The 16,475-nt window shown below is 39.0% G+C and overlaps 1 protein-coding gene across 5 annotated transcripts in view; it reads left to right on the top strand.

Annotated features, from left to right (window-relative positions):
- LOC144690711 (putative helicase with zinc finger domain) overlaps nucleotides 1-16,475 on the top strand; it is a 453,895-nt gene that overhangs the window by 84,772 nt on the left and 352,648 nt on the right. For all 5 annotated transcript variants that reach the window (XM_078558475.1, XM_078558473.1, XM_078558477.1 and 2 more), the window contains one exon: nucleotides 1,242-1,420. In XM_078558475.1, coding sequence (XP_078414601.1) covers nucleotides 1,242-1,420 — 179 coding nt within the window. The remainder of the gene's footprint in view (nucleotides 1-1,241; nucleotides 1,421-16,475) is intronic.

Raw genomic sequence — 16,475 nt, forward strand, 5'->3', positions numbered from 1 at the left:
GCAGCCCTGGTGATTGAAGAACCCTGGTGATCGAAGGAGGCAGCAGAAGGTTGGTGATTCCGTGCTGCAGGCTGTTGGATCAAAGGTACCCCTTTTGGAGCAACAGTATTCTGCTCAGTGTGGCCAAAGAAGTTGTGATTGTGAATTGGTACTTGAGTGCAGATTCAGGAATCCAGGGGAACGGAGCCTCAGAAGGCGAGATTGTCGTTGTGGCAGTCCAAGTTGAAGTGTCCTTTGGAGAGAATTCCAAGGCTAGATCTTCGAAGATAACGACTGGAATCCCTTGTAAGAGAGAGAGAGAGAGTTCCAACGAGATTGGTTGACTTGGTGTTTACTGATGTCTGGGTGGGTTACTGAGAAATCCATAGAATCTGTCGCATCTGTCATTTATTATGCAGTATGGTGGGTTTGACCACAGTATGTCTGTTAATTTACATGTACCTCATTTTAACTCTTGAATATTAGAGTATAAGATAGATATTGTAGATTGTTTTACATTTTTGACCTTGTATAATAAAGTTTATTTCTGTTTGTTCAAAACCGTTGGAGTCTTGTGGCTTTATTCTCTGAGTAAGTGTCTTGAATCCCAAACGTTGTCTACTTTAAACAAAACTCGATTGTGCCAAAAACTTGTGGGTCTGGTTCCAATCATAACAGGTATACTTCGACCATTAATATTAAACTTATTGGCTAAATATGTTGACCGATTATGTAGGGGATATAGAAGGGAATGTTTACATTTAACCACATTATTACACCCCTTTTTTCAAGATGGTAATGGATTAGTGTGTAATGTTAGTGACATCTTGGTGCAGATATCTTATGTTCCTTTGCGTCAGATTTTGCATAATTTGAATGCATTCTTTTTAGCTAACTCAGTTATTTATTCAAATATATTTGGGCTGTATTGTAGAATCTTGCACAGAAGAAGGATTTTTGGCCCATTGAGTTTATGCTGGCTCTTTGAAAGAGCAAACCAGTCATCCTAGTTCCGCACCCCCCCCCCCCCCCCCCGCCCTTTTTCCCATAAAATGTTGAAGGAATTATCCTTTTCAAGTATTAATCCAGTTCTAGTTTTTGAAAGTTATTGTCGCACCTGTTACTACCATCCTTTCATGCAGTGCATTCCAAATCACAAAAGCTTGCTGGGCAAATAAAACCTACCTCAAACTGCCCTCTGGTTCTTTTGTCAATTAGTGTATATCTGAATCCTCTGGTTAAAACTCAACCTTCTTTTCTAGAATTTATCACAAGAACAAGTGTGTGAAAACTGTGCATCCCACACTACAGCGCTATTGTCTAATTGCTCGGAACCAGTCTGCATTCCTGCTGCCAAGGAAAGAGGACGTACTCAGGTGCCAGGTGGTTGTGACAACTGTGAGTTCATCAAAATACCTCTGTTGTGCTGACCTGCAACATGGTACGTTTACATCATGCTCTGAACTTAGATTATATGTCTGCACTGCCCAGTAATATATTTTTGATGCATTTATTTCTCCAACACTAGAGGTCCTTCCGACACTTTTAAAATAAAAGTAAAATAAATTGGTTAAGCTGTACAGGTCCAGGAATTGAGGCTGCTCCCTGGAAACTAGGAAATGCTGCTCTCTTTCTCACAAGTGAGAATGGTCCAGTAACTTGAGTTAGTTGGAAAACCAGTCCCATGAGTGAGAATAAGGACACTTAGCACCTTTCCACCCAGGAATTTTTGTGGCATATATCGCAAATGTATTTTCAGTAAACAATAAAAAGTTAGAAGCATTCAGGACTGTTCACCTGCTTCCTGATCTTTCAGTGGTTTGAGTAATGAAACTGTAACCAAAGCAGTATTTTGCATACTATTTGCTTTGCAGCAGGAAGCCACAACAGAAGAAATGTTATCAGCACCATGAAAGTGCATTGTCCACTCTTAAAAATTTGGGCCTAGACTCATTGGAGTTTAGAAGGGATGAAAGGTGATCTTTTTGAAACATATAAGATCCTGAGGGCACTTGACAGGGTGGATGATGAGAGGATGTTTTCCCCTCGTGAGGGAGTCTAGATCTAGGAAACACGGTTTAAAAATTGGGGATCCCCAATTTAAGACTGAGATGAGAATTTTTTTCCTTGGAGGGTCATTAGTCTGTGGAATTCTCTTCCTCAGAGAGCAGTAGAGGCTGGGTCATGAACTACATACAAAGCAAAGTGAGATTTTTGATCAACAAGGAAGTCGAGAATTATGGGAGGGCAGGCAAGTAGGTCAGTTGAGGCCACAATCAGATCAGCCTTGATCTTATCAAATGGCAGTGCAGACTTGAGGGGCTGAATAGCCTATTCCTAATTACATACATACGTACATATGAATTAGGAGCAGGAGTAGACCACTCAGCCCCTTGAGCCTGCTCTGCCATTCAAGATTAAGTTCATGGCTGATCTGATTGTAACCACAACTCCACATTTCCACCTACCCCTGATAACTTTTCACCCTCTTACTTATCAAGAATCTATCTACCTCTGCCTTAAAAATATTCAAAGACTCTGCTTCCACCGCCTCTTGAGGAAGAGAGTTCCAAAGACTCATGACCCTCTGAGAGAAAAAAATTCTCCCCATCTCTGGATTTAATGGGTGACCCTTTTATTTTAAAACAGTGACCCCTAGTTCTAGATTCCCTCACAAGAGAAAACATGCTTTCCACTCTGTCAAGACCTCTCAGGAGCTTATATGTTTCAATCAACTCTCCTCTTACTCTTCTAAATTCCAGCAGGTACAAGCCTGGCCTGTCCAATCTTTCCTTATAAAACAACCCGCCCATTCCAGGTATTAGTCTAGTAAGCCTTCTCTGAACTGCTTCCAATGCATTTACATCCTTCCTTAAATAAGGAGACCAAAACTGTGCACAGCACTCCAGATTTGGTCTCACCAATGTCCTGTATAACTGAAGCATAACTTTTCTACTTTTGTATTCAATTCCCCTTGCAATAAATGATAACTTTCTGTTAGCTTTTCTAATTTCTTGCTGTATCTGCACGCTAACATTTTGCGATTCATGCACTAGGACACTCAGAGCTCTGAGATGCAGAGGGATCTACAATCTCTTACCAGTTGGATAATATGCTTCTCTTTTACTCTTCCTGCCAAAATGAACAATTTTGCATTTTCCCACGTTAAACTCAATTTGCCAGATCCTTGCCCACTTTATTTAACCTATCTGTGTCCCTTTGTAGTCTTCTTATGTCCTCTTCACAATTTACTTTCCTACCTATCTTTGTGTCATCAGTAAATTTAGCAACCATACCTTCAGTCCCTTTATCCAAGTCATTTATGTAAATTGTAAAGAGTTGAGGCCCTAGCACTGATCCTTGTGGCACACCACTCATTGCATCTTGCCAACCAGAAAATGACCCATTTATGCCCACTCTCTGTTTCCTGATAACTAGCCAATCTTCTATCCATGCCAATATGTTACTCCCTACACCTTCAGCTTTTATTTTTCCACAATAATCTTTGAAATGGCACCTTATCAAAAGCCTTCTGGAAATCCAAGTACAGTACATCCACCAGTTCCCCTTTATCCATAGCAGATGTTGCTTCTTCAAAGAATTCCAATAAATTGGTTAAACATGATTTCCCTTTCACAAAAGATCGTTGACTCTGCCTGATTACCTTGAATTTTTCTAACTGCCTTGCTATAACATGCTGAATAATAGCTTCTAACATTTTTTTATGACAAATGTTAAGCTAACTGGCCTGTGATTTCCTGCTTTCTGTCTCTGTCTCTATTTGAATAAAGGAGTTACATTTGTTATTTTCCAATCGAATGGAACCTTCCCTGAAGTTTGGAAAATTAAAACCAATGCATCAAGCATCTCACTAGCCACTACTTTCAAGACCCTTGGATGAAGTCCATCAGGACCCAGGGACTTGTCAGGTTGCAGCTCCAACAATTGCTCAATTCCAGTTCCCTGGTCATTGTAATTTTCTTGAGTTGTTCCCTTCCTTGCAGTTGCTGATTTACATCTAATTCTGGGATGTTACTTGTATCCTCTATAGTGAAGAATGATGCAAAATACCTGTTCAATTCATTTGCCATCTCCTTATTTTCCATTATTTATTCCCCAGACTCGCTTTCTATAGGACCAACGCTCACTTTGTTAACTCTCTTTAAATACCTATAGAAGCTCTTACTAACTGTCTTATTTTTCTAGCTAGCTCTCTCTCGTACTCTAATTTTTCCCTCCTTATTAACATTTTAGTCATTCTTTGCTGTTTTTTAATATTCTGTCCAGTCTCCTGACCTGCCATCCATCTTTGCGCAATTAAATGCTTTTTCTTTCAGTTTGATACTATCTTTAACATTTTTAGTTAACCACAGATGGTGGGTCCTCCCCTTGAAATTTTTCTTTCTCATTGGAATGCATCTATTCTGTGTATTTTGAAATATCCCCTTTAATGTCTGCCACTGCATCTCTATTGACCTGTCCCTTAACCTAATTTGCCAGTTAACTTTAGCTAGCTCTACTTTCACGCATTCTATTTGCCCTTATTTAAGTTTACAATACTAGTCTTCGACACATTCTTCTCTCCCTCAAATTAAATGTAAAATTCATTCATATTATGATCGCTGCTACCAGGGGTCCCTTCACTATGAGGTCATTAATTAATCCTATCTCATTGCACAATGCCAGGTCTAGTATAGCTTGATTTCTGGTTCCAGAATGTGCAGTTCTAAGAAACTATCCCGAAAACATTCTACGAATTTCATATCAAGGCTACCTTTGCCCTTCTGATTTTTCCAGTCTATGTGTAGATTAAAATTGCCCATGATTGTCGCCGTACCTTTCTGACAAGCTCCCATTATTTCTTCCTTTATACCCCAACCTATCACGTGGTTACTGTAAGGAGGCCTATATAGCACTCCCACAAGCGACTTCTTGCCTTTTATCATCTCTCATGTCTCCCCAAACTGCTTCTCCATCCTGGTCTCCTGAACTTGGGTCATCCCCCTCTAATGTGCTAATACAATCGGTGATTAACAGAGCCACCACTCCTCCTTTTCCTAGCTTCCTTTCCTAAATGACATGTACCCTTTAATATTCAGGTCTTGTGTTCAATTCTTGTCAATTCTTGCTGATCTGTTGGTGAAGTGTTGTGCTGCAGAAAAATAGATACCTGATGTGAAAGAAACACTGATCTGCTAATTTTCCAGTAATATTGGGGTAGTTGGAGTAGTTCTTGCATATATAGTTTCCTTGTTAGATCAAATGCCAATCTTAGCTGTATTCTCTGAGGGAGATGGAGAGAGGCATGGAGAAAAAGTGAGAGAAAAGACAACAATTAGCTCATTAAATAAGTGTTTCACAGCTATCTGTAGCCAATTTGCTTATTCTAGCTGAGAATAACATTATACAAAAGGAACTGAAAGTGTACAGAAACTGTTGGAAGGGTTTTTTTTCCCTCAAAGTGCACCTGAAGTTTGGAATTCAATCAGGTAAAACTGTTGCATTTTAGAAGAATCTTTGTTTAAGATTCAAAGCAGATTATGGACTGTAACTTCCAAGAGAGTGGCAGCTGAGTCGGATTGGCACTCCGCTTGAAAGTTCTTAGCTTGAAATCCAGGCAATCCTATCTTGCCTGATCTTCCAACTCAGGCCGGACGAGATCTGGGCAGTGCAGCATGTCACCGGGGCCTAGTGTCGAGGGCTGTAGAGTCGCAGGTAAGGAAGCCATGACACCTTTTTTTAACAGCACTAGTTGCTGTAAACCAGGTAGGTTTAAAGGTCCTTGACAAGCCAGGGAGAAGGTAAGTACATAGGGTAAGTGGGTAGTATTGGCAGGGGTGATGGGCGGGGGTGTGCTGTCGGGTTGGGCCTGGGGTGTGGGTTGGATTTAGGTTGGGCTTGGTGGGTGGGCTGGGTTGGTGTTGCTTCGGGCCTTGGGTGGGGGGTAGTAGGGCCTGGGATGATTGGTGTCAAGTCGGGCCTGAGGTAGGTGGTGGGTGTCATGTTGAGCCTTGTGGGAGAGGGCGCGTGTCAGGTCGGGCCTTGGGGTATGGGGCGGGTGGAGGTCAGCAGTGGCCTTGGCGAGGGGAGGGGTTGTGTGAGGTCGGCTGGTGGGGGTTTGTGGAGTGGGTGGAGAGAGTCAGTCCTCGTGGGGGTGGGGAGAATCTTGTGTGTTGGGGGGTGTGGTCCCTTGGAGGTGGGGGAAGTCCCAAGGATGGGAGTGGTGGCAGTGGGAGTTGGTGGTTGTGGTGGGAGTAGTCGAAGGTGGGGGGGGGGGGTCTCCTGCATATTTGTTGGGGTGGGCTGGTGGGCTAGTCAACGGGTGGGTAGCAGGTGTGGGTCTGTACAATATTTACCCAGAAGCTAGAATTGGTTCTAATTCTTCTAACTTTTTCTGCATAACTATTGATGTAAGACAGTTGGAACCATCAAAGTTTGAGATTTTAGTTGCATTTTCAGAATGTTCCCAGTGCAGGGCAATTGCCCCAGGAAGTTTGAACTTCCCCGGTGATTATCATGCAAACCTTACCTGGGAACTTCTGGTGTGCTTTTTGGGTGGGGAGCGGGGGAGTTCCCCAGTGCATCTTTGGGGCATCCCCCAAATACGATGCTCTGGAGCTTGGAAGTTACGGCCAATATGTTTGTCTTAATTTAAATCCAAACCTTGCACCTACTAACAGTTATTTTTGTTATGGCCTGATTCTGCAGCAATGAAACATTAAACTCTCAAAATAGAAAATGTAAATTTGTTACTATGATGACAAATGTTATTTGTCTAGAAACAAGATTCTACATTTTTGGCGATAAGTGAATTATTTTAGTGTTCACTTCCCCAAAATCCTGGGATAAAGTTGAAAGTAACATTGAAGGGATCAAATTTGAAATGGTGAGGCCATTAACTTGTATTAGTAAACTTTCCAAGTATTTGGAAGCTGAATGGATGAATGTGGTTTATAAGGTGAGTAGCAATAAGGCAAGTATGATTTGTAATATGGGTTTGTGCTTTGCGTCCAATAGTAAGTAGCTGTACAGAATTGAGTTGCTATATCTGAATTGTGTTCACAGGAAACTGAAGCAATAATGCTCTTGAACATTTGAAAGGAATAGATACAATAAAGAGGAAAAATTTAATGAAGCATCTTAGTACATCCCAAAATACTTCACAGCTAATGTTGTAACATATGCAAAAGTGGCAGTCAGTTAGCATACAGTTACGCGCCAGAAAAATTAATGAAATTAATAACCAATTAATTTGTTTTGGTTGTGTTGGTTAAGGACAGATGTTGGTTGGAGCACAAGAAGAAATTTATGCATTTGTTTGAATAGTTGTCCACCTTAACATGCAGAAAGATTCATTTAATACCTTATCTGCACTAAGGTGTTAGTTTGGTTCGCATGCTTAAGTTTCCTGAGTAATGCTTGTGAATGGTTAAATTGACGCATAAAAGAAAGCATGTGGAGAAAGGCTGAGAAGATGAGAAAAGATGTAGCTAATTAAGCTAGGAAGAGTAGTGAATGTAACTAATTTGTTCCTATGAATGAGAAAAAGATAGGGAAGAGGAAGAAAACATGATCCAATATTTAAAATAATGTAGCAAATTGATATACAAAATTGTATCCAAAAACTTAAGGTTTCAAGAACTAGTGGGTGAAATTGCAAGCCAAGCTTAAGGAATACTTCATTTAGAGTTACCTTATAAATAAAAGTGAAAATGTAAATAACTAATGTTGTAAATCTGAAATGAAAACACATAGTATCAGATATATAGCATCTCAATTAGTATCTGAAAGAGATGAGAGGTTAATGTTTCAGCTGTGGCTCTTCATTAGTACTAATAAAATATTCATGTTATGAGTATCCTGTGCATTAAGTGGATTTCAAGAGAGACATTGAAAGCTTGCTCCACATTATAAGTTGTAGAATGATTGAAAATGAGGTAGTATAAAGCTAAATCTTGATGTTTCATTGATCTTGGAAGCACCGCCTTCAAAAGAAATACTGTAGTAAGCTATTAAACAGCAGCAACAGCAGGACAACTAAAATAAGTGCAGTAGATTGCAAATGAATAAACTTAAGACATTGTCTAGATAAGCCTAATTGCAGTCAGTTAATGTCAAGTGTTACCTTTTTCATTCTATTGATTTTATCTTTTCTAAACCTTTTATACCCAGAGGTGTATAACCAGTTTTTACTTCCTTCTTGTATAATGATCCCCACGAAGAAACTATTAAGAATTACCGAATACTGTATTTGGCATCAAGACTTAACCATTTAATACTTCATGTCATACTTCAAGAATATATTCGATCTGATTCCAGTCATAGCCTATAGTGCAAACTGGAATTGTGATTTTTGTCTGTTCCTTGTATCTCTTTTCACAGTAAAGTGAAACGGTAACAACACCTTTTGACTAGGTACATGAGGCATATAAACAAAATCCAAAAATGTTCAAATAGGGATCCTAGTTGCCAATAACAAAATAAGAGTTGGTTGTTCCCATAAAATTAGCCCTTTTAGCACATGACCCATTGGCAAGGCATAACAGACCAGAATCTGCAAGCTGAATCTGCTAAGTATACAGCTTCTGCTTTCAGTTAGAAATGGTTACCATTTTTGTAAACAAAATTGACTAAGTAAATTAATTTGGCCTTTGCTCCCCATTCCCCTAAGATTTATCTTGTTATGGGAACATCTGATGAAAAGTCACGCACCTGAAATGTTAACTCGACTTCTCTTTCCATAGATGCTGCCAGACCTGTTGAGTATTTTCGGCATTTTCTTTTTTCCTTTAGTATGCCAATTGCTTGGGCTTAATTTGTTTTGGGAACATTGAAATTGGTGGCATCAAGTCAAAACATCATGGAGAACTAATTCAAATATAAGCCACAATTGTAGCCTTCAGTAACTGCTTACAACACTTATGGTGAACAGTTAAGCTTTTTGCCTCAAAGATACTTAGCACATTTGACCCAACCAGTCTGTGTCAGCATTTACTCTCCATGCTGTTCCTTTAGCTCTTCATTCCTTTTCCTTCATTCACCTATCCATGGTATGGTCTGGTATCAAGTACAGAAGCATGTTGATTTGAAAGTAAAAATAAATATTTTATTTAATTTTGTTTTTTAAGATACCTTGGAATGCAGTTATCTTAGCTTTCAAAGTAAAGCTCTAATCTTAGAACTTTATCAGCCTTTTTATGAAATCAAGTAATTATACAGACTGGTGTTCATACTCCATTGTATTTGTTTTGTTTGTATTACAATTGATTTTCCTGATTCGGTAATTATTTGAATCCAGCAAGAGAGGCATTCCTGATTTCAACTGCCTTATCTAATTATGCGCAAGAAGATCCTTGAAGAATGTATGTGTGTTTCTGTACATGTATTGAATCATACTGAGTGCCCAGTTTATGTGTGGTGACCAAATGTCTCACCCAATGCTCTTTGCAGATATTAATATAAACATTTTTCTAGACTTTGACGAAGTAGATAACATTTCTTGCTCATTCTTCAATTTATGGAGACTGTAGTTGTAAAAACATAAATCAGAGTATCATGGTCACCATGGAATGAAATTGGTGAAACATTGGTTTTACTGCAATTCATGTGAAACCTTTAATGTAACTCGCATGTGTAATGTTCCATATCTACAAGGATGGTGTGCATCAAATTATAGTTTTCACCTTCCTTGCGTGTGTCCATTATTCTTGGAGTTCTGCAGTGATGACATATTAAGCAAGAACGAGCTAGCATTTGTATAGTATCTTGTGTCCTCTGGATGCTTTAGTGCTTCATATTCTGTGAATTTCTTTCTGAAGTATAGCCACTTGTTTATTTAGATAAATTCAGAAAACAATATGGAAATTTGCATAGAACAAGTTTTCAAAAATAGTTAGTGAGAGAAATGACCTATTCTGAACTCTGTACTCTCCTACAAGTAGTGTCATGAGTTTTTCTATGTCTACCTAAGAAGGCGTAGGGCCTAGAGTTTAATGTCTCACCTGAAAGATTACAATGACAATGCAGCACTCCCTCAGTACTGTAGTAAACTCTCACCTCAGATTGTATGCAGCCCTGGTTTGGGGCTTGAACTCAGGCAAGAGTGTTACTAACTGATTCAAGCTGAAAATGTGATCAAAATCAGTGTATTGTAGCAATGTAATTAATCGTCACAGGCATTGTTTATAGTTTGTTGAGAACATAATGAATTGTAGAACATTTGATTGCAAGTGAGGAGCAAGCAGTGTTTTAATCTAATGATTTTTGCCATTGTTTGAGGCCATTAATAAAAGTCACATTATTAACACGTGCAAAGAAATTGAGAGCTGGAAATTGGTGATAAAACTGAATTCAGATTAAGTGTTTGTAGATGTGTTATGGCGTGGCAGATGATGTGTGCCAGGTGGACCAAATCCATAAGGGAAACTTGGTTGTGCTAACACAATGGTTTTGCTATTTGATTTTTTTGAGATTTAAAAAATTAAATTAAAACATTTGTTAACAAAATAAAAGATTCAAGCACATACATAAGACTACAATTCTTAATACTATAACAACTCCTAAAATTCCTAATTAACCTGACTCCCAGTTACACACCCGCTTTAAGGCAACTGTCCAAAATAGATTTTATATTTAAAACCAAAACGAGCAAGTTAACACAGTACGCTCTTGACAGTGGAATTCCAAATGCCTTTCTCCAACTTCAGTTACATAACAGACTCATGCACAAATTGGCTGGAGGCTCCTTGAAGGCTGTTTCACACACACCTGTGAGATCTTACATGGCCCTCTCCTCACATAGCCTTTCATTCTCCTTTATATATGTTTCTCTCTCTTTAATATCTAAATTCTGTTGTTCCATATGTCTTTGGAATGATACCTTTCCCATAATGTAAAAACTTTCATGTTGCCAATATTGTCAGTAAACTTCAGGAAAAATAAACACAATCCTTAGCCGTGCTTATCTGACTAGTTGTAAACAGACTAACATCCCTTTGAAATCCAAACAATCCCATCACTTATCTAAGAATGCAAATTCTCTTCACACCTTACATGCCAAGCCAGCATCCATGTTTACTCATTAGCATTTCAAGCACTACTACATCTTGCTTCTTTTGATAATTCCAAACTTACAGTCTACCTAACTCCAAATGTAATTAAATCACACAGACAGACACAACTATACTCACACCCGTAAACCTACTTTACAATAAACCAGAAACATATTATGAAAATTATTATACTTTCTGATGGTATCATAAGCCTTAAGAACAAAGTTCAAGTAGTTTGTAGAGGTCATTTGAAGCTGGAAATGAATTCTAAGTCTTATTGTTCCTGTCCCCCCTTTCAATCTTTTTGTGTCTAAAGTATTTGTTATTTTAAGTCATATAGAACAATGCTTCTTTAAAATAAATTTAGTAAATCAAGGAAGGATAATGAACAAGATAATCATTTACAGAAAAAAGACTCATTATTTATGTAGGTGGGGAAGGTGCAGAAAAGAAATAATTTGTATTATACGCAATCATTTTCTTCTCCCCTTAAGGCGATCAACTTAATAGTTGAGTTTTTCATATACCTAGTAATAAGTTTTAGCAAAGCTACTCTACAGCTAATGTGCATCTTCCTCCTTTCTTTCCACTAATGCTTTGCATTACTTACTAAAGCACTATTCATTGTTAGCAGATAATTTCAAAAGCAAGGTACAACTCTTGCTGCTCAGCTGTTCAAGCTAACAGCTCACAATGTCTTTTAGCACTCTGGTTTTGTCTGTACTATATTTTGCACGAGGCAAGGTCGGAAATCTAGGACAGTAGCTGTCAAACTGTGGTCTGTGGACCCCTGGATCCATGGACACTGTCCAGGGGACCCACAAAATAATACGAGTGCTTATTGACCAGGGTCAGCCTTTTGGGTGGGTGACAAAGGTGGCTGGAGGCAGGCATGGTGTGAGGTGGGAGTGGACTACTGACAGCCACATGTGCAGCACAGAATGGGCTGGCAGTCTCACTGAGGAGGTAGGTGTGCACGGAGGTGGGCTGAGTGTGACATGGAGATCCTTATATTTGGAAATGTTCTCAATAAATATTCTGTAATTGCTAATCTATTTGAAAAGGGGCCTTTCAACCAAAAAGGCTGGAGAACCACTGATCTCGGACAATGAAAGAAAACAATTTTAACAACATGATTTAATTTGACAATTAATCTTTCGTTGTAGACATACTTTTGAACGTTTCATTTCTCACTGATTATATCATACTTTTCACCAGGTTCCGCTACACTACCATTTTTCAGTTATTGAAGTATTCTGAAACAGGCTTGTCATTTCGAGGGGGATATTATGTTTTATTTGCCCCCTCAATAATTGAAATACTCATGAAGTCACTCATGAAGTGAGTTACAGGCTGTAATTTAATTAAAGTGATGCCGGACGATGCCCTTTTACATGGAGCTTGAGTAGCCTGGAAGGAGAACGGGGGATGGAGTGGGAGGTCTGTATGGAGGGCGGGTGAATGGAGAACAGGTCTGGCGTGAAAGAGGGGGCTGGGCAAGTCTTGTGTAAGTCAACATTCTCAGCGACCGCTCTGATGAAGTCGAAGTACTGCCCACAACTGCTGGACAGAAGTCTAGATGCTACACTAAGACATGATATGCCTCATTAAATTCATGACAGAATTTCAGACTTTATTGGAAGAGAAAGACTGCAAAGTTTTGTACTGAAAGGTGGTAGATGTTTATTCAGTGAAAAAACATGTAAAGTATATTGTATGTGAGACATTTTCAACTAAAATGAATGAATACGGCTAAACCAGTGTTGCTGGAGCATGTGGCTAGTCATTGGTTTCCGTTGTTCAATACTGTACAACAGGCAAAGTAAGAAATGTTCACTCAAGCTATTCAGTTGCCTACCCAATCCCTTCCAGTTAGTTGCTTCAGAACCAGATCTGATTGTATTTATTTTCATTTCTTAACCTGAAAAGAAACATATCCTGGTTATTCGCTAAATCAGGAATTTGCTGAACTAATTATTGACTTGCCAGGTGCTTCATAGCAGTCTCCATGATGACCGTGTAAGGTGACCATCCATTCCACAAGTTAGAAATTGTAAGAATTTAGTACTTTACAGTGAGTATCTTTTACAGTTGGAGACTATTCTCAGATGTAGATTTATCCCCTTCCAGCAAGCATCTTCATACTATGTTGCAGTTCTATTTGTGCATGCATTCAAAAAGTCAGTTTTATGTTGAATTTGCATGTTGTTTTCCATCTGGTAAATGGGCTTCAGACTCTGAATTTCCAAATTACTTTAGACTGTGTTATCAATTTTTTTTATATGTAGAGTCATCCAAATGTTTTTGACCTCTGGATAATAGGGCATGCTGATTGACAGCGTTGATGCTTGATAAAAATTGATCAATTACACAAATTAATGCTTGTTTCAGGTTATTCTTTATGGGGGAGGGCAAGCAGCATTGCTTGCTAATCGTGGCTTTACTGTTATTTAGAGGCAAAGCAACTCTGTCTTTGGACTGTCAACTTAGAGCAAAAATGCAACAACTAGTATTTATTTTGAACAGTATTGAAACTTTTTTCTTTTTTATGCACTGCATTTTTAATGTCCCCAGCTGTTCAACTGTTTTCCTACCTCCGACCTCCCACCTCCTTAGTACCCACTTTGCCCAGGAAGTGGCTGATGCCTGGTCTCTGTGCTGTCAACGTAAGGTGCACTTCTGCAATAATTTAAGGCATGGAAGCAACTTCCAATCTAATTTTTCTTTGTTGTGTGCAGCCTGTTTATTGTACCATGTGGTACATTCCAGATTGCTGCACAGCTGCAAACCCATGCAACTTAAAGGTATCATTGCATGAACTGGCAGAAATGCAAGAGTCTGTGATGACATGACTATGTCCCTGGAATAGAAAACACTTCTTTAGTTTGCACTGTTCCTGACAAAACTGCAGTAGAGGTCATATTAGTTATTTATGTGATATGGGAATGTAATATTTATGTGTTCACTCTTTGGGGTTCACATGGCCAGGAAGTGAGGTAGTAATTATAATTTCAAAGTTGAAAGTATGCCTAATTGAAATTTTGAAAATGATAGAGAGTTAAAATAGATATAAGTAAATTGTTCACCCGTAAATTTTTACAACCAGAGGACACATTTAAATGTTAAAATAGTAAAGAAAGTAAGACAGGAATTATCACCTTCTGGTTTATCAGGTTATGGAATACAAAACAATTCAAGGGCATTGAGACAGACAGTGTAAATAAGTTCAAGAGGTAATTTAGTTGTGTTACTGGAGAAGGATAGAGTTGAGGTAAACAGATGTGGTTGATCCATTTAAAAAAAAGTCATGAGTTCATGGGCCCAACGGTCTTTTTTTCTGTACTTTCATAATACCTTAGAACCTTTTGTTTCATTGCATCTACTGCACTGCTACAGCTGATTACATTCTGCACCAGCTTTTAATTTTGTGAATTGTTACGACCGGTCCCCGGGTGAGGTCCTCCAATTTGTGATGATCCTGGATGAGATTCCTCAAATTGTTAACTTCCCGAATGGGACCCCAATTTATGCTCCCAGGTGAGGAGGAATGAGCTGGCTCCCCTTCTTTATTCAACCCCTTTGGTTGGTTGCAAGAAGGTTTAATTTAAAAGGGATCCCTTCCCTTGTGGATACCTTTTCCTGGTCAAAATGTATTTATGTTTTAGAATGAGCCAATTTAACCAGGCTTTCTTGAGTCAAAGAAAGAGTAAGTTTATTAGTTACTAAAAACCCAAGAAAAAATAATAAAACACAACGTTACATACACATAGATCAAAAATGAGAAGTTGAATCCAAAAATAAAAGTTCAAAAAAGATGTATGAATTAGTCTTTGGCTTGCCCAAGAAGAGTAAATGGCGAAACGTTGCAGCTGTTAAGTTGGGTGATTCCGGTATAGCTGACTTTAGCATTTGGTTTGGAGATACTTGGTTCTTCAGGTTAGCTAAAGGAGTTGTCCTGTTTCCTTTTTGACTGTGGCTTTACTGACTTGCCTCCAGCCAGAGAGAGAGAGATAGACTTTTACCTGCAAGCTGCAGGATGTCTAGTTGATGTTCTTTTGTTGTGACCTTCACAACGCACACTAGCACACCAGAACTAGAACACCCATGTCAGGTTTGCAGCTGGCTTTTTAACCCATTTCTTTGTGTATTCCTGGAAGGGAGAAAACAAACGTGTCTTTCGCCCAGAATCTGCTTTCTTTCAACTCGGACCATTTCCACATTCTGAGATATAACTCAACGGGAGATGGTTTCTGCTGAGATGTGATAATCAGTCTCCATTGTCTCCGCAACCACAGGAGATTAGAGTTCAGTCTTTTGCATTGCATCTCTTCTTTTCAAATATTTCTGTCTGAAATAGGACATGACACCTTTTTTAGGTGCTACATTCCATGTTTGCACTCTGGACTAGTTGGTCAAGTATAATCCACATAGGAATTTTCCAGAAAGTGCTTACTTTACATTCTCAGACATACAAGCAAACGATGGCTGACTTTCTTTAAAAAGTTCAATATGTCCGTAAGTAATTCGGGGCTGTGATCTGCTGCCATGGCGGAATGTTTTCTGTCACAACTTATTGCGTAGAACAGGATTTTCCTATCTTACGGATACAGAGTTCTGATGTCAGCTGCATTGTTAAAAAGCTAAAGAGGTAAGTTCACAACTGTCTAATGAGGGATTAGCTGCCAAATGTGTTGTCCCTGGGGAGATATTGAGGAACAGCTAGAATGGTGTTTACACTGTGTCAGACTGAACTCGCGCAGTACTAATCCTTGTAGTGTCAATGAGTTTGCCTGATGGAGGCTAAAGCATCTGTTCATTTTAGGATCAAGTGCAGGACATCTGGGGAAAAAAAAACAAATTAAGAAAGTATTTGTTAAATATATTTCACAGAATATAGACATTACTGACCAGGAAGGCATTAAATGTCCATCCTTGGTACTTGTAAGAAGGTAAGGGTGGGCATAATGTTTCAATTACAGCTGCCCAGCCCACAATGCTGATAAGTTGGAAGTTCCAGGATTCTGACGCAGTGGCAATGAAGGAACAAAGGTATATATCCAAGTTGGAATGGTATGTGACTTGGTTTTGGAGGTGATGGTGCTCCCCTGTTCCTACTGCCCTTCTTCAGCACCCCCCAAACACACAACCTCCACCACTCATTAGAATGGTTATATATCTATAATCTATTAAAAAAAATCTTGTGTCTGTGTTTACGTCCTGTCAACTTTTTACATTTATAGTGGTACCAGGGATGAGGAGCTTCAGCTAAGTTTGGAGATGATTAAGGGCGGATTCATTGAAGTGTTCAAAATCATGAAGAGTATTGATTCAGTAAATAAGGAAGAATTGTTTCTGGTGACAGAAGGGTCAGTAACCAGAGGACACAGAATTAAGGTAATTTGCAAAAGAACCTGAAGGGAGCAAAATTATAGACCCAACAAAGGC

Source organism: Cetorhinus maximus, chromosome 15 (genome assembly GCF_964194155.1).
Source record: "Cetorhinus maximus chromosome 15, sCetMax3.hap1.1, whole genome shotgun sequence".
Lineage (NCBI taxonomy): Eukaryota > Metazoa > Chordata > Chondrichthyes > Lamniformes > Cetorhinidae > Cetorhinus > Cetorhinus maximus.